This window comes from Molothrus aeneus, chromosome 1 (genome assembly GCF_037042795.1).
Source record: "Molothrus aeneus isolate 106 chromosome 1, BPBGC_Maene_1.0, whole genome shotgun sequence".
In the NCBI taxonomy this organism is placed as follows: Eukaryota; Metazoa; Chordata; class Aves; order Passeriformes; family Icteridae; genus Molothrus; species Molothrus aeneus.
Genome location: NC_089646.1, coordinates 50,398,331 through 50,417,057, shown reverse-complemented (window position 1 = coordinate 50,417,057; position 18,727 = coordinate 50,398,331). Strand labels below are relative to the sequence as shown.

The window sequence follows — 18,727 nt, the reverse complement described above, 5'->3', positions numbered from 1 at the left end:
GAAATAGCATTTTATTGAACTTCTGCTTAAATCCAGACAACTTCAGAAAAAGGCAGTCTGCCTTGGAGTGACGTGACTTGAGAGCTGAAACTGCAAATTCCTCAGAAACTGACACCTACTTTCATCTCCGTTACACTCAAAGCCACATTGAATGTTTATATGAAGCTCAAATGAAATTACTGAGTTTTTAAAGAAAAGTAGCTGTCATGAAAAACCTTAAATATAATTTTTAAACTGTAATTTAATACAGAATCATGACATCAAGATCTGTGTTATACAGAGGTTCTATTTAATTTTCATTAAATAAGGAAATCAAATTATAATTCAAATATCATTTGCCACTAGCAATTTCTTTTTATTATGTGTTTTCTATTAGATTGGTAGGCTAGTATTTCATGCAAAGGCTGCAGGCTGCTCCATTCCAGCTGCTTGCTCTGGAGCCCCCACTGGATGGCAGTCACATGCAGCTTTGGAAAGAATTCAGCGTGATGCTTGAACACACAGACCTCTAAAGAAACCTTAGGCTGAGTGTCTCTAAAAAAAATGCTTTCTTTTATCAGGTAATTCTAGTTTAGTACAAAGATATGCAATAAAAGCAAGTGGACAGAAATCTCCCCATTCCCTCAGCCACTGTTCCCTAGACCCACTGTCTTGTGGTGCATCATTTTATTCCAGGTGCCAGGATTAGAGAAAGGCACTGCTCAAAGCTGTGGAAAGCAATGCAGGTGTCCCCTGACAAGAGATGCCACAGCTGGCAGCAGAGCAGGAGCTGGCTCTACCACTGACCAGAAATGTTTCCCCAAAAAAATTGGTATCAGCAGCTTTTAAATAGAGATTTATTTTAACTAGGAATCAGAGCAACCCAAAACTTCAGACAGCCATTAAAACAATCCACAGCTGAACCCATTGGGATATCTTTTCTTGACTTCAACGAGATGTGAAAAATGTATGTGAGTGGCTGGATTCAGGGTTTTATGCAGTATAAGAAATCTGTTTAAACAAGTAAACCTCAACAGCAAAGTGTCTGTTCCTGTTAGAGCCTGGAATGCAACACATGATTACTCTCATTGTTGCAATCCCTTTTGCCTCTGTACCGGGATGAATCCCTTGGGACTTCAGCTCTGCTATGCTGAAGTCTCAAGGGAAAGTGAGGTCACTGGAAGGATTTTGGTTTTTATTTTTAAATCTGGCCAACGTTGCTGCTAACAAACCTGTTCCAAGATGGGGAAAGAGAGGGCCTTTCTAAATCCTGAACACTACCTGGACACAAAGGGAGCCTTATCACGCCACAGCTGGCAGGATTTGATATTCTGTAATTGTCCATGTAAATGGTCACAATGGTTCATCATGAAAACTGACTTTTCATTTTAATGCATATCCTGAAGACACAACCCATGTACACAGGTAGAGGCTGCCTCCACATTTGGCAGGGGTGACTTTTTTATTACTTGTTACTACTCATTTGTTACTCTGACATTGGACACGTGGCTACTGCTTTAGGACATCCAGCATGTGTCAATAAGTTGATTATAGACATAGATTGATATTTAATTAATTTATTAATATTTTATTTGATTAATGATGATCTGATCAACACCACAGCCTAGAGTCCAGATCACAATAAAAAGAAATATTTTAAAATTGTTCCAGACTGATTCTGAAAAAGAAAGAACCCAAATGTTGGTGATACTGACAGAAGCCAATATAAGTAGTAGCATGCCCAATTATTTTATCAGAGTTACTTCAGCATATTTTAAGTCATATTAATAAAGGTTTTGTGGATTAGTTTTCACCAATCTTTACCTGATATGCCTCTCTAAAGTCTACACTTTTCATTTAATCACCTTAAGGGTAAATAGCATGACAGATCTAAGCCATTTCTATTTTTGTCCTGAAATAACAAGAGAATTTTTTTTCACCTGATATGCCTACAGTTCCCATTGAAAATGCATCTGGCACTTGCAATGTTGGATGCTGTGAATTTCCCTTCCATCAGGAAAACCAATACCAAGCACTCAAGTGGAGTCTTTATTTAGTAGGGTCTGAGGTTGGTTGAGGTTGGGATCTGTTTACTATTTTAACCCTTTGTATTCACTTGACAACACTTTTTCCAAAATAGCTATTTTCAATTTGAATTTATATAATTCTAATTTCAGGTAAAATATGTATTTCTGCTCTTTATTAAAAATCTAAGAAAAACTGTTCACAATACCCTGAACAAACTGAAGCTCCTTATTTTCTGAGTAAGAAGATGGAACTCTGTTTTTCCATGTATTTATCTCAAAATAATCAGTGTGAATACTAGTTATGATAAATTGAAAATAATTTCTGAACTTTAAGACTTACTAAACCTCTCTTGCCATCTGCAGAGACTTTTTTCCTGTGTCCTATGTATATACACTTTTCTTCTTGGGGTTTTATGGGGAATTATAAGAAAGACAGGACTCCTCCAATTGTTATAGTTTTTTGAGATGGTTGCCTCTGCAGATTCATGACCCCAGCAGGCTTTATAACTACCTGAGCTCATGGTGTTCCAGGGTATCAGGGGATTCAGCCCTTCAGTTCTGTGCTACTTGCCATTCATTTACTTTTAACCACTGAACAGAGAATTTGCAGTATGATTAAAACAAAGTAATCCACAATACTTACATTTTGAAATTAGAAATATGGCAAAAAGATATGTGAATATATTGCATACCATAGAGTTGCCATTTCCTGAGAATTACTTTTGCAGTTACTCTGCAAATTCTTAAATCACATATATGAGTTTCTGTCCTGTTTTGTGCCAAGGCAAGGCCAGAATAAAATAAACTATTAGTGCTCTGTCCTCTTTAAGCCTGTGTAATAAACATGTAAATCTGAGAAAATAAATAACAACAGTAAAGACAAAAATTCATTCCAATTACCTTTATGAAATGTGAAATCAAAACTCCACTGAGCTATATTAAACTATGTTAATAGCACTATTACCAAGCATAGGCAATTCATTTTATTACTCTCTTTCTTCACATTTTTCTGTTAAATAGCTAAAAACCAGGGGGAAATATGCTAATGTAATGTGATTGCTGTGCCATATGGGGGACAATATGCATTTCCTATAGATTAAACTATTTAGCTAAGTTGATTACTCTTGAATTTATTTAGGTTTCAATAGGCGTCATCACAATCAGATTGAACAACATTCTCAACAAGAAAGTAATAAGCATGAAGTGCAAAAAAAAATAATGCCTTATTAATTTATGACTTTTCTGAGAGAAAAGAAAAATGCCCAACACCTGAATTAGTCTCAAATTCCCAGCTATGTAAATCTAGCTTCAGCAGTAACATAGGTCCCAAATGGAAATCTATTTCTATGGAAAGAAAAAGTTGTTTTATTATTGATGCTGTTGTTATATTTAGCAATTGAAGAGCACATAAGTAAAAATTGATGTGATTCTACAGCAATCAGAAAAAAAATACATTCAGTATAAGTATTCTCCAGGCCTTGGGAATTGTGAAGATGGCAGATATGGAAGGAAGGGTATTTACTATTGTTTTCTCTTTATGAAATGAGAGTGTATTGGACAGTTATAAGAGATGACAAACTCCATAAAGTAGACCTGATTGATCAGAACTGTAATAAGCAGATCGGTTCAAAATACTCATCATTTCTTTTTTCTTTCTCCAGCTTGATCACTATCCTCCAACAAGTTACAGCCTGCCAGCCACATCTGACATTCAGTTCAATTCCCCAAAGGCACTATTCCTAGGAAAAGTTATAGGTAAGATTTCATTTCGTTGTTATGTGTGATGTGTGTGTAGCAGGATGCTTCCTGGACATGTGGTACAAGTGGTGATACTGGAGTTATGCCTAAAGAAGGGGTTGTGCTCACCCTGTCAGAGAGGCTGATGAGCACACAAATAAATAATTTTCTGCCATGGATTGGGGAAAAAAAAGGTATGAGCAACAAGACCCTTGTAACACGGTCTTTGTGAGGTTTCATTACCCTCACGGTGTCAGATGAAGGCAATCCAAGGAAATCACTGAGACCACTGCTTCTACCAGGAGACACTGAAGTTATTTTGAATATTATCATTCACTGTGAAGTTATTGTGTACCTTGTATAATGTCTTTATCCATGCAGACTGCCTTCTTATCCTAGAGCATCCTCTAGCAAACCATCATTCTTTCCCACTAACATCCACCTGCGAGGTCTTTTGGAGTCTGTAACACCTGCAGCAACACCCATCTGGACATTTTCTATCCTTTTTATGGATTTCATGGTTATTTCCAGTGCAGCAGCTTCCTGGCCAGCTCCCAAGATGAACTCAAGGGGATGCCTTGGCCTCACTTTTAGACCATCCTTCATTCCATTGCTTAATTTTTCTGCTACTGGCTTCTTACATGAATTTCTAGGCTTACTCACTTCAAGAAGCCATTCTACCCAACATTTACAGTTTGTAAGGAGGGCTTTTTCACCTTTCCAGAGATAAAGGGGAATTAGTATTATTTCCTCTAAGCTCTTTATACAGAGCTATGGTTGCTTGAACTCAGTGAAGAGCTTAATCCAGAAAATTGCAAACTTTTCCTTGTTAAGTAGTTAGGGCATTGATCTGTGAACCCTTTGCACTGTTTTTGAAGTGGTAAAGAAATTGACCACATAGCTAATGGGACTCTTTGTAGATACATTTTTACATTTGTTTTGTTTTTAAAATTTAACATGCAGAACTTCCATGAAATAGGAAATGAAAAGCCTTTAAAATGACTGGCTATCAGGAGTGCCATGAACTATTTTCTAGTACTTTCCAAGTCAGTTCTGTTGATAGTACAAAAGTTGATGCAGTCTGATTTTGGACAGTCCCTGGAATCTCGGTACCTTACTGCATTTAATTTGGGCAGCTGGACTGGAGCTGATGGTCTGACTCAATTTTTTAATAGCATGGGATTACATTAGCCCTTTGGGAATATGATATTATTTTGCTTCCTCCTCTCTGCTTGTTAACGTCTTTGCAGATAAGGCATTTTATTAAGAAAATGTATCACTACTAAAAAAAACAAACAAGAAAACAAAAAAAAAAAAACCTTTTTATTCTTTCTACCAAAGAAAAATTGGATTTCACGGCAAAGAGATTGATTTCCTGGTGTAAAATGGTTGTGCAACTGACATGTCTGTTGATGAGCTTTACTGTGCAGCTCTCAGAGTCATGTTGAACAAGGGGACAACTCAGTTAAAAGGGTTACCCAAGTACAGCAGTTTGAAGGGCAAAGTAGACATAGAATTCAGTATCTTCAAAGGCTCTAGCTGGCACCTCATACTGACAAGACATATTTTAGTGGTCTAGAGGGATTAGAACCAACAGAAGATCTGGATACATAGATCAAGTTGCAATTTGTGCCCATATGCAATTACATTCTCCAAATGGGCAATATGGGAGCAGCCTCCCATTTCACTGCTGCTCTGGCATCGCTTGCATTCAGTTTCTGTTGTTCCCATACAATGCAATTCTTATTTGTCAGCAAAATGAATGCAAGGCCCTACTTTTAAAGACAGATGGGTTTTTGAAGAGCACACTGGAACAATCTTATTGGGAAACTGGTCTTCTGTCTGTCTTATTTCCATTTTTATTGGTGTTATTTGCATAGGAGCAGCCGCTTCTGCACCAGCTGTTCTTGCTGTGATAGAGAGTTCATCTGCTCCCCGTCAGAAATGATCCCTTGTCCAACACCTCCCACAATGCAACACCTCTCTCTGCTCTAGGTGTAACAACAATATGGATGATTAATAATGTTATTTGTAAAATTGTAACTGCTCAGAATATTTTCTGTAAAACAGGAAGGTCACATCAGAGCAACAGCAAAATGCTTGAGTTGCAATCAGGGAGAACTTTTCTTCTTTAAGTTGAGATGCTTTCTGTTTCTTTGAAATACTGTTTTAAAAAATGCATTTGTTCACTGGCTTGAAAAATACTGATATAAAATAATTGTAGTCTTTTGGAAAACTGGAGGTAAAGGCGCTTAGTATATAATTCTTACCTAGGCAAAATGGATTACAATTTGAGGTGGGAAATAAAGCTGAAACACACAACAAATGAAAAATCCTATTTTACATGAGTGTGTGGTAACAAAAATAATAACACTAGAGAAATGTAGGACTTCACAAAAAATTATAGAAAGGTATTGTTAATGTTTCAAGGAAGTTCTTGAATCTTGTTATTTTGATGTATTTAGGCTTTGATGGCTGACAGACAAGGTGAGAGGGAAAACCAGGATATCTGGATGATAAGCTATGAAGACGAAAAAGTGAAAATTAGACAATGTGGCAGTATCTACATTCTCATGTAGGCTGCAACTTGCAGCTCATTACTGCAGTAGGATAAAGCAGAGGTTTGATTTTTTCCATGAAGTGTAGAGGGTTTGGATGCAATACTCAGCTTTGTCTTCACATCCTTTTTGGGAAACTACACCTGTATTCTCTTAGTCTGTACTTTATTATTAAAATTGGAACTTTTTTTGGCATTTAATATGTATTTATAGGTAATTAGCTAGAGATAATTACACATGATTTTGTGAAAGTATCATTCTGGTGATACTTTCTAACAGGATATATTATTGAGAGTTTGTCTAACAGGATATATTATTGAGCACAGACACACCGAGCTCAGACAAGAGTTGCTCCTGAGAAAGTGGCAGGGAAGTAAAGAAAATGTGCTTCTTGTCATCATTTCCACCAACCACTCCAAATTAAATTGTCTCTTTTCAGAAATACTTAAATATCCACTTGGAAACAATTGACATAATACAAGTCATCATCACACAGATAATCATTTTCAGAACTGACAGCTGTCCCTGCAGCTCACCTCTGTGGGCTCCATTTCTGTCTCTGCCCAATCTAGTGCTCTTCAGGGACTTCTAGTAACAGTAGCCAAAAGGGAAATACATTTCAGGTCTGCCTTCCTTCTTACAAAAGCAGATGCCATTACTCTACAGCTAAAGAGAGGTCCTAGAAATCAACCCCATAGGCCTGGATCCTTTACACAAAAAGTAGTTGCCTTGAGAAGAAGTGGTAAAAGGTCAATTTCTAGATGTGGTGGGGTTTTCCTAACATTAATGCAAAGATATTTTTATTGTTATCTGGTTAGAGTTACTGGGTTTTTTACTGGTATTTGTGGTGAAAATTAAAACTAGTGAGGAGACATTTCTCTGGATTCATTTTGACATTCAGCACCTTGGGCTGATGGGGGGTAAGACCAGCTTACATCTTGCCAAGTAGTTAGTTTCAAATGTGCAAAGGAGAGAACACAAAAGTACTTCACAAAAGGAGGAGATAAATGACATTTCTTCATGGCTTAGGTACGGGATAGAAAGAAGAACTGCTTTTTCTCTTGCATGGCATTTGTCTGCCAATAGATACTGAATAATAGGAGGCAAAAGTTCAGAATGCTTTGAATTTCCAGCAGTGAACAATGGCATTTATTCCAAGAGGTAAGCATTCTTTACTCCTAGATAAGGTACTTTATTTTCTAAAGAAAAAGCTTGGCAGTTTGGTGCTTCAAGACTTGTAGCTGAAAAACGTCAATGACCTACAATGTAATTCATCCTACCAAAACCATCAGACACTTTCAAAACCAGCTTCTGATCTCCATGCTTCCACACAACTGCAGAGTTTCATCACTTAGAGGGTTTGTTTCCTGTCAAAGAATGAATATTTTCTCTCTTTGAGAGCATTTGCCATCATTAAAAAGGGGGTATTGATAGCCTTGATTAAAAAAATTGTGAAGGATAAAGGCATAGTCATATTTGGTGCTCAGTTTGGGTATGCTTTTAGACATTGACATCATCTCATATGAAGTTATTGTTAATATGTATTAGATATCAGTTTAGAATTAGATCTCTATATTGTAGGGCACTTTTTGTCTGCTTTTAAATTTATATCTTAGAAAATAGTGCGGAGCTGTAAATAGATCATGAATAATCTAAAAGCATTCTTCTGCTACACATCTTTGACATGTAACTGCTACTACTTCATGATCATAATGCAGTTAACACTTCATTATATATGTTAGGAGCGTGGCATTCAGAGCTGCACAGCTTGAGCTCTGCTGCTCTCCTTCATTTTGCAGTGCCGGGAGACACTCAGAGTGCAGGGTAGCTCAGCCAGCTTTCACTGATAATGAGAAAAAAACAGCTAGCATGCAGTAAATTCATCCACCAACTTACTTCAAAGTAACTGCCTGCTGCTTCATTTCTGAGCACCAGCATTAACATTCAGTACTGTAATCTCACTGAGAATGCTTCTTGTCATATTGGGAGCCCTCCTGCTACAGCAGGTAGCAGTTGAATATTAAAGATGTGCTTTCCCCTGCATGAGGTATGTATGAATTTTCATACAAAAATATAACATCTGGACACTTCCTCTTCTCCTACTCCTCCTGTATAATGCTATCAGCCTGGCTGAAAAACCTCTGGGATTAAATATTGCCTGTCTCTCTGATCTCAGGTCTGTCTGTCCATACTCACTCTTTGAAGTGTTTCTGGTAAAGGTGGAAATGTTCCACAGTTCTTCTGGTCAAAACTTGATCAAAATAAAAGTCAATTTTCTTTTCTTTCAGACCTCTGGTTTTGATCTATCTGTTTTTTCTCTGAGAAATCTTACCTACAAGCCATATTCAGAAAGGAACATTTCCATCTACAGGTCTCCCATCCAAGGGACATGCTAAACACTTTGAATTGCCAGTTTGACCCCAATAACTTCTGAGGCAGAAATTAGGGTAGCCCAAGTGAATTTTATCATTTGAGAACTAAAATGAAGAAAAGAAGTCAAGAATATTTATTGTTGCCTCTCAGTATCCATGCAGCATCTTCTTTCAATTTTTCAGAATATTGCAGGATTCATCTGCTGTACCTCCAGAAAGGCAGAAGGTAGACCCCAGACAAAGTGGATTAAATTGGATGTTTAGATAATCTCAGTTGTCATGAGTATAGCCAGCTTTGCTCTTCTAAAAATTAGCTGGAGTCATTTCCTCCCACAAACTTCTCACTCTCACCCTTCAGGTGATTCTTCACCTCTCAGCCCTTCTCTCATACTTTGTAGTGGCAGCTGCCTTCTCATTTCCTGTTGCACTATTCTCTGTGAAAAAACTTCACTGATTCCCACTCTTCAAATCTTCCATGGGCATTCAACAGCTCCAGAAGGTTGTACTTTTACTCTCATGGTCTTCTAGCATACATACTAGCCTCTAACAGGATGCAGGAGTCTCCTAAATTCCTAAATTCTAAAGTTGTTTCCCTTGTGCTTTGACATGTCTCAGAAAATTGATTCATGTAGATCACTCTACAGTGATCTTGCTGAGAAACTTATCCCATTATTTTACAGTTCTCTCCAAAGTAGTCATCTACTGGCTTTGAAAAATAAAAATTAAAAAAAAATAATAAAAGGGAAAAAATAAAAGGAGATTGTAAGGTAATTTCATTTGGTTAATGCCATTTTAAACAGAGTATTTGCACAAACCTTATCTGACATTCAAAACAATGATAACATTATTTAAAAGCAATGGAATATAATGAAAACTTTAACTCCAGTAATTAGACTGACCTTTTCCTAGCTTCTGTGTTTTGTTAAGGTGGCATATCTTGGTTATACAATGTTTCCCTACCCCAGGAAGACAGGAATTATATTGCCTGTACTGTGTAATATCTAATACTAATTTATTTCAAATGCAGCTGCTTTCAAGGCTCAAAGAAAGGAACTGAACATGACAGGAGCATCAATAAAACCTGCCACTGGCCCCATAAAATTCTAATGGCATAGATAGCAAAATCGAAGAGCTCAGAGCACCTTCAAGGCTTGTAAATCATTAAAAAAAAAAGGTGTTGCAGACTATGAAAAAGCCCAAGGTATTCCTGAAGCTGAAAGTATAGCATCTTATAATTTTCCTCCAAGTATATTCAAAGGAAAAATCAGAAATTAGAACAGAACTCCCCAAAGATTACAGATAGAACTGACAAAAAAAAGTCTTTAATAAGCCAAGGCACAAGTCTTAAAATTTTGTCTTATTTTACCTTGCTTGGGCAACCTCTGCCCATAGTTCCAGATATAAAACATTCAAAAATAATGTGAATATGCACTGATGATGTGATCAGAAATAGTTACATAAATAGCATTCTGGCCATATTATTTTGGCTGAGGGCCCACATTATATACATGCCATTCCTTGTAAGAACAGCTACAGAAATTATGTCTAATTCAAAACTCACTCATTGTTTAACAATTGAAAAAAAGCTCAGGTTCTATCTGACACTTGTGTCACTTAGGGAAAAATAATAACGAAGCAACACACAGCCTGACCAAAATATTGCAGAGGTTGTCAGACAGAAAGGGAGGTGACTCATGTCCCATGTTTTAGAAGATCACTGGGATCAAGTCCCTTTCCCTCAAGAGCTGTACTAGTTTTCACTCCCACCACTGATAATTTGAAAGTGCCTGTGTCCTCCTCTGACCTGCAGTGGCCTCTAATACCAGAAGCACCAAGGTTTTCTAGAACATGGAGAAAGTTTGCTCAGGTTGCTGGAGAACCTGGGAAGAGCAAGGGATGTGGGATTTTCTGGAGTATGAATTAGATAGGAATTTCATGGTGTGTGCTGCTGTGCCTTAGGCCTGGACAGCTTTCATTCCCTCAGAGAAGCCTGGGCTTGTCCATGTGGTTTTGAGCTGTCCAGCTTTTTAAGATGAAATTTATCTCTGTTCAAAGGCTCAACACAATCTTCACATTTCTAAACTTTGCTCAAGTAGACTGAATATAGAATGTAAAGTAAGTTTATATTGTGCTGCTGCTCTTTGCAAAAGAAGAAAACACCTGGTCTGTATGAGCATGTTCAAGACATAGTAAAATAAACATGTTCCTCAAACAATATTAAGCCATGAATAAAAGTGAAGATAAGATAATCTTTCTTTAGGACCTTTATATAGAACTATAAATTCATAGACTAAATTATTCATGATGAATAATTTGTTTAATTCCCAATATCACAAAAAGAAAGGTAAGAATATAAACTATGGAAAGACACTTCAGCAATTTCCTGTTTAACCAGACCTTTGGCTGTAGGCTTTGCATTTCTTTTAAAATAAATGCTTTCACTGTTTAAATTACAGAGCCAAAACCTGGCTGATGTCCTAATTTGAAGTGTTTCTGCTCAGCAAATTTTATATATATATACACTCTCTAAATAAGTCCTTTATGATAGGTACAGTAATGCATTCTCCATCTGCATATTTCAGGGAACACTTAAAACACTATTAGTTGTCATGGAGAAGGAACTCATTTGGAAGACTGTGTGATTCCCAAAGGCTTCAGCTACATCCATGATGTAAATAAAAACAGGCACTCTGGTTGTATCAGTGGTCTTGCTTTAAAACTTGCCAAGCCAATAGAGTTGACACCACTCAGCAGGAAGTGGTTTGAAATTATTCTGTCAAATCTTATTTTCCTCTTGCTTTTTTGGGGGATTGTTTGTTTGTTTGTTTGGAGGCTTTTTGTTGGTTTTCTTGGGTTTTGTTTTTTGGTGGGTTGAGGTTTTTTTGGTGGGGGTGGGTCTTAGGGTATCTTATTTTAATGTTTTGCAAAAATTTTAGATATCAAGAAAATTATGTTGTGTAGTACTAAGATAGGATAGGATAGGATAGGATAGGATAGGATAGGATAGGATAGGATAGGATAGTGTAGTGTAGTACAGTACTAGGAATAGCATTGGTTTCAAGTAGCTTCTTGAACTAGATTCATAGGTTTTTCACAGCAGAGTCAGTGTCACTAATGGCTCCTTGTGTTGCAGCTTGGTTGTTTATTCTGATACTAAGTCTTGCATAATAGTAGCAGTGTTTACGCCATTGAACATGACAGTCACTGATTCTTAGATTTATTTGCCATAATAAAACTGTATTTAATCTGTGGTACAGCGACTAGCTCATAAACTGCTCTTTTAAATGCAACAGGAATAAACTCATGTGTTTACAATTTTCTTTTTAGAGAAGCCTGTTTCCTCTCACATAAATGTACACCACTACCTAGAAATCTCTCCTTTATGACTGTATGAACTCACAAATCTACCTCAGTGACTCCCAGTTACTGTACCACCAGGACTGTGCTCCACTGGCAAAGGAAGCCATTGAGCAAGGTTACAGTCAGTCTCCCACCAAAAGGCAATATTTTCCTTTTGTTGTGTCTGATAGCTAGATAATATATACTGGCACTGGTTTTGCTACTCCTTCCTACTTTCTGTCCTCTTCAGACTGTGTTCTGAGGTTTACCAGTCCTTCCTTCTTCTTTTTTTTTTGGAGAGAAATTGTCATCTGTCTCATTGTTACATGAAAATGCTTATTGATCAAAAAATAGTCTCCTGATCCTTCTGATCAGTTGCAGAACCCAAACTGTGTAAAGGCTGCTCTATAATATAGATAGTTGTCTCAAAAATGTCCAGAGAGAGAAATGAATTTGTCATTGAGTGCCAGAAAAATTGAATTGTTTAAAATACTTCAGCTAAAATTACTCCTCCCCAAAAAAAGCCCTTTTTTCCTCTTAGAATAATTTGAAAGTAATTTTTTGGTCTGTAGGTGATGAGACACCTCAGAAATACTGACATTGTAAGACATCTTCAAAGCAAAGTACTATTACAATTGCTAATGTAATTCATCAAGCTGTCAAATCTTTCTCAGCCAAATTTGATTTGATTTCAGTTTAGCACCTTGAAAATATGTACTTTCTTCACCCAGTAAAAGCTTACTCAACATAACATTAGCATATTTGTCAGTCTCCCTGGAGCAATGACATCTTCTTGGTTTTCTTCTTCTGCTTTTACATGGGATTCTTTGCAAGACAGTCAATGACATGACTAATGAAATTGGGAATGGCCTACTATTTCTTCTACTATTAATTTGACCAAGACTTAAACATTTCCTTTGCAGTTTTCATAGGTAACATCTTAAGATTTCCACTAATATAAATGTAGACAAAACTAAGCATTTAATAAGCTAGTTGCCAAATCTGATTTCCTGGAATCACGGGATGAGAGTGAGAGTTTATGAAGGCCATGCAAAGGCTAATGAGATGTCTGTAAGCCGTCCTCTATATATGAAAACAGCATAAGGAGAAAAACCAACATATGGAGAAAAGAGCATATGGAGAAAAAAACAGCAGAGTATCAGTGGCTAAAACTGATCTGACTCTAGAAGTACAGAAACTTGGTGATTGCAAAAGCTACAGGAGAAAGAGAGGGACAAGAACTTCAAACACAGCTTCTCAAAGCATTTTACATTCCCTTAGGCAAACCCAAGCACTATCTTGCTCAGAGCAAAAGAACTGATGTGATTATATCAGGGAGCACAAGACCCTGATGAGCTCCTGGGCCAGCATGAGAAGGCAGGATATTTAAGTGGTGTTGTAACATTATATCAGCTGGAGCAAAAGGATTTTTACACTGCCATACTTTCCGGTACTTCCTTTACCTTGGGAAAGGAGCCGAGGCAGCAGCTCTCCACTAAGTGCCTGCAAGCTTGCAGGAAACCCACAGATTTCTCTCCATTAATGCACAGAGCATATCTTAATTGCTTAAGTCTGTTATCTTGACTTTGTAATAGTGTCCCCTCCAGGGATGAAGGAATGCCTGGCTGGCAGCTCAGTTTGCATTGCATCTGGTTCCTGGGTATTGTTTGTGGTGTGCCACATCCTTTCTGCTGAGGGATGCACTGAAACCAGAGTACTAAATTTATGAAGGACTTTTTTTTTTCTGGAATTAGAATAACAGGCTGCACCCTGTCCTCATGCAGGAAAATAAATTAATGGGAAATATTAGAGTTGTGATGCATTTTCAATTTATTCTGTGGGGATCAGAGAGGGAATGGAGAACAGGGAGGAAGAGTGGGACATGACGAGCTTGACAATCTCCCTTTTTGTGTTCAGACCTCAATCTGCCCTCTTTCTAGCTTCCCTCATCAGGAATTATCTATTAAGATGTTCACCTCAGCATTCAGATGCTATCTTCTCTTCCCAATGTGATTCCTTTACCAACAGTGCTGCACACCCATCTCTTTCTGCACTGGTTTTGTGGCTTTCCAATGGTGTGCATGGCATTTACACACCAAATTAATTTCTGTTACTTCCAAGCTGGCCATTTCCAGTCTTTCCTTAAGACTCACCTATTACTGTTTTGGGGTTTTTTGGAAGAAATTTACTTTGTACATAAGTGTCAAAATAATGTATTTAGTCAAATTAAAAGCGATGTTAAACACAAACAAAATCATAATATCGGGCAGAGAGGTACAAAAGTTCCCCTGCATTTCTCTCCCAGTTCCCAGCCTGCCTGCCTTTGAGCTTCCCCACAGCCCCATGTGAGGACAACAGGCTGAGGACGCCTCTTTTAACTTAAAATTGTGCTGCATTTCAATAATGTTTCAATTACTTTATCAATCTCCAAAATAGAAGAATTTAGAGAGCTCTGCTCATACACACATTTGTTATAGGCCTCTTGCCCAGCCCTACCTCCCTTCAGCTCCCACTCTCATGCTCTGACTCCCCTCACTGTTCTGCCTGGTTCCCTCTGGCTGCAGCTCTCATCTAAACTTGCAGCAGGCAGCTTTTATCTCAGCAATGCTCAGGTCAGGCTGCATCCTGTTGCTGCAGGTGGATTCAGAGGGCTGTGTCTCTGCTGCTCTGGACCCAGCTCCTTCTCTCCTCTGCTCATCCACATTTCAGTGGCCCTCAAGCTCCCAGGCACTCAGACCTGTGGTGTAGTGGCAAAGCTCTGCATGTCAGCTTTCTCCAGCATGACCAAATTGTGCCCCCTTCCTTCTTTCTTCCAGAGCTCAAACAGAAATCATCAAACAAGTCCACATTTTGAAAAGAAATAGACATTGCTAGACAAAACAGTTGATAGACATTACTATCAACTGGTTAGATAATTTTCTTTCTGTGAAACTTAAGAAGCTAGGGCGCCTTCTGAATTTCAAGTTCTTGTTGCAAATTTGGGTAAATGCCTCTGGAGAGGAGGAAAAAAAAAGAAGATCCAAAGGGACTAAGGAGTCCCTTAGTCCTTAGTCTAATGGACTAAGACTATGTCTGTATTTCTCACAGCTTTCCATGCATGGAAAAAGCTGTGAGAAATACAGACATAGGGAACAAAATGGTGATGACAAATCAAGGGTGCTGATAAGCAAGAAAGAAGGCTGATGCCAGATGCAGATCAAATAGGATGTCCTGCTTCTCTGGTGCCAGATTGGTGGAATAGACAGCTTGGGAAATGGCACTTGATCAGCTGCCCTTAGGAGGTACCAGTTTTTCTTGTTTCTTTGAGTTTTTCTTACTGCCTGACCATGAGTCAAAGAAATGAGCATATATATCTTTACCTCACCCATCTGCTTCTTCTTAATTATTGCCGATTGGCATCTGTTCTCTAACATGTCAGATCTCTTGTCAAAATGCACAACTGTCCTAGCTGAGCATGTGGCACTTTGGCTTCAGCCTGTGCTGGTTTCAGAGATCTCAAACAGAGAGCATCAAGTTTTGGGCTGGCTCATTTCCACCCTCTTGGACCTCCAGTCACAGTAATTTGGTGTCAGGGACCAAATTAGCAGCACATTGCTCTCCCTCTCCATATGCAAGAACGAGTTGATGAACAGGATTGTGTGATCAGTGACCTTGCTTGACCTTTTCAGTTTGAGATGCTGACTGAAGGCCCCTCTCTGACCAGCAACCTCACTGCTTTGCTATTTAACTGATTTACAAACACATCAGCCAGCCTCTTATGGTAAACACACCAACTAGCCACAGATTTCCTAAGATGAAAAGACAGAGTTCTCTACATCTTAAACTCCTGCAATCTCAATCTTGCCTTCATCTTTATTATCTATATTGCTGCCTGAATCAAACTCTTCCTGTTACTAACAAACCGGAGACAGGGAGAAATGAAATTAATAAATATTCATTTCAATCTTTACCAGTTTTCAGATGGACTCATCTGCAAAAATACCAAGTTTTTTTTTAAGGATATTGGAAATTTCTTGTGCCATTATTCAGCTCCTCTTGCAGAGCTTGGTGCTGAGCATGCTTAGATCCAGTCCACATACAGAGTTTCTGCAGATGTGTACCTACCAGCCTGGCAGCTGCTAAAAGACACAAATTGCTTTTACAGGTCACCTATCACATTCCGTTTTTCCAGCTCTTCCTCTGACTCCCATCCACTCAGCCACTCAGCAGACACTTTGTGGGGGCTGCTCATCATTCAGAAATCCTGGATAACTCACCACTGTGCCTGTGTAATTAAACTCAGCTTTGCACAGGCCATGAACTGGAACATGCTGTGGCTACATGCACAGATGCACAACTAAATGTTATGCCCAGCAAATTCAGCATATCCAGAATACTTCAGCCTCGCTGTACATCTGTTGATGTGTCAGACTAAGTGTTCTCTGTGCATTTCAATGCTGTCAGACATGTGACAGTGTGACTGTCACAAAGCTCACTATTAGATAGGAACTACCAGCAATACTTAAAGTGTTTCTTTTTGCCAGTTTCAGAAGAGGGGAAGAATGGGTGAAGAGAGAAGATTTTTAGGGCAAAATGATCGTTATTGGTTTGCTTTTTCCTCAGCTTGCATCAAACTGCTTCAATCTGTAATAGTGTATTGAGAAGTGGAAGAACTCTATTGTATTTTACAGGATATAGTGCTTCAACACAGAGATTGTGATGAGCAACACTAAGATTTCCTAGTACAGAAACTCTCACAGATGCCTAAGTTTTTGGACTACCTGAGGCTTTTCAAAAAAGGCAATTTTTCCAGATTTCTGTGAAGAACTCTTGTGGTCTGTGACAGGTGTCTTGACAAGAACTTTTTTATCACCCCACCTCAGGCTACCAATCCACATCACCCAGGGGCATGAACCAACCCTGATGCTGAAAGTCTCAAAGAAAAGTATTTGTCAAAAATAAAAGCCGCCAGGAAAACAGTAGAGGGGAACTGGTAGATGTAACAATAGAATAAAGAATATGACCGATGATAATATTTGGAATAAAACAGGAAATAAGGAAACAACTGAAGTAAGAATAAAGAAAGTGGTGAAAAAAGAGGATGGGGAGAAAACACTGAATGGAAAACCATAATCAATAGGTGGTGACTTGTATCACATAATCAGCATAAAATACTTGAACAGAAAGACCCTGAGACATAGAATGCCAAACATTTAGTGAAACACCATAAGCTTTACTCCAGGTAAGTCATCAAATTCTACTTAAAATCTGCAGTGCTTAAGCTGATTTAGCAAAAATCTCTGCATGTTATATGGAGAGCCTTTTTCTGTGAATCCTTAGGGCTTGGATTTTTTCCTTCTAATATTAATTCTCTGGTGTTCTTCTCTTAGCCATACTGCAAATGATTTAGCACCTTGGAATAGCAAGGATTTACCTTCTCTGCTTTAATGATTTAACATATGTGTATTTTGCTACTGAAAGTTACTTACCACATTAATCCTAAAGTCTTAAAGAGTCTTAATATTAATCATTAATCTTAATCTTAGAGGGGCTGGGTTTATATGGTTGGTTAGTTTTTGGTTTTGTTTTTGGTTTTGTTTTTGGGGTTTTTTTGCATCAATATATAAGACAGAAATAATTTCAAGTACAGTGATACCAAGCAGAATGTAGAAAGAAATTTATTTCCTCTTAAAATGTGTGCCTTCTTCAGTATATTAACACTGCATCTAATTCATCAATGCAAATACTATTTCTCATTTTCCAGTGAAATCTTATCTGAATATTCTTCCATTCCAGAGATTTTACAGTTCACGCATCTCTGTATGTATTAATTAAATATCTAATTTTCTAGTTGGGTCTCCGATTTGGATCTAATGTTTTTCCATCTTAGTCAATATTACCCTTTTGACAGAAAAGAATAAATTCATTCATTGGGGAAGGGAGCACTGTTTTATATATTCATTATTTAAAAGAAATTCTTATTCTAATTATCTAATTTTCTTCTCATTGGGATCTCACAATAATCCTTTACCCCGTTTTACCCTCAGTGCATTGTTTTAAAGTTGAAAGGGCATCAATAAAATCATAGAATGGCCTGGGTTGGAAGAAACCTTAAAAATCCTCTGTTTCCATGCCCTCCTGCCATGAGTAAGGACACCTTCCACTAGACCAGGCTGCTCAAAAACTCATCTAACCTGGGACTGAGCACTGCTACAGATGGAACACCCCCAACTTCTCCAGACAACCTGTTCCAGTGTCTCACCCTCATTGTAAAGGATTTCTTCCTGATATCTAGCCTTAAACCTATCCTCTTTCACTTTGAAGTCATTTCCCCTTGTTCCGTCACTACAGCCCCATGTGGGAAGTCCCTCTCCAGCTCTCTTGTAGCTTCCTTTAGGTACTGGAATGCTGTTTAAAGTCTTCCTGGAGCATTCTCTTCTCCAGGCTCTTCTCAACCCCAGTTCTCTCAGCCTGTCTTCAGAGGTGTGAAGCAGAAGAGTAAAATCGCATCCCTTGATCTGCTGGCCATGCTGCCTTTGATGTAACCCACCATGGGCCCACATCTCCAGCCTGTCAAAATCCCTCTGGATAGCATCCTTTGACCTACCAGCAGGTCAACTACACCACACAACTTTCTGTTGTTGGCAAACTTGCTGAGGGTGTCAAGAAATTTCAGTGACTCCAAATGAAGTAGATTGTGCTCTGTCTTCACATTGTTTTTTTACCAACACAAAAT

The 18,727-nt window shown here is 38.2% G+C and overlaps 1 protein-coding gene across 1 annotated transcript in view; it reads left to right on the top strand.

Annotated features, from left to right (window-relative positions):
- Window positions 1-18,727, top strand: part of CNTNAP2 (contactin associated protein 2) — a 1,033,176-nt gene that overhangs the window by 964,859 nt on the left and 49,590 nt on the right. Inside the window, exon 21 of the mRNA XM_066557113.1 lies at window positions 3,668-3,761. Coding sequence (XP_066413210.1) covers window positions 3,668-3,761 — 94 coding nt within the window. The remainder of the gene's footprint in view (window positions 1-3,667; window positions 3,762-18,727) is intronic.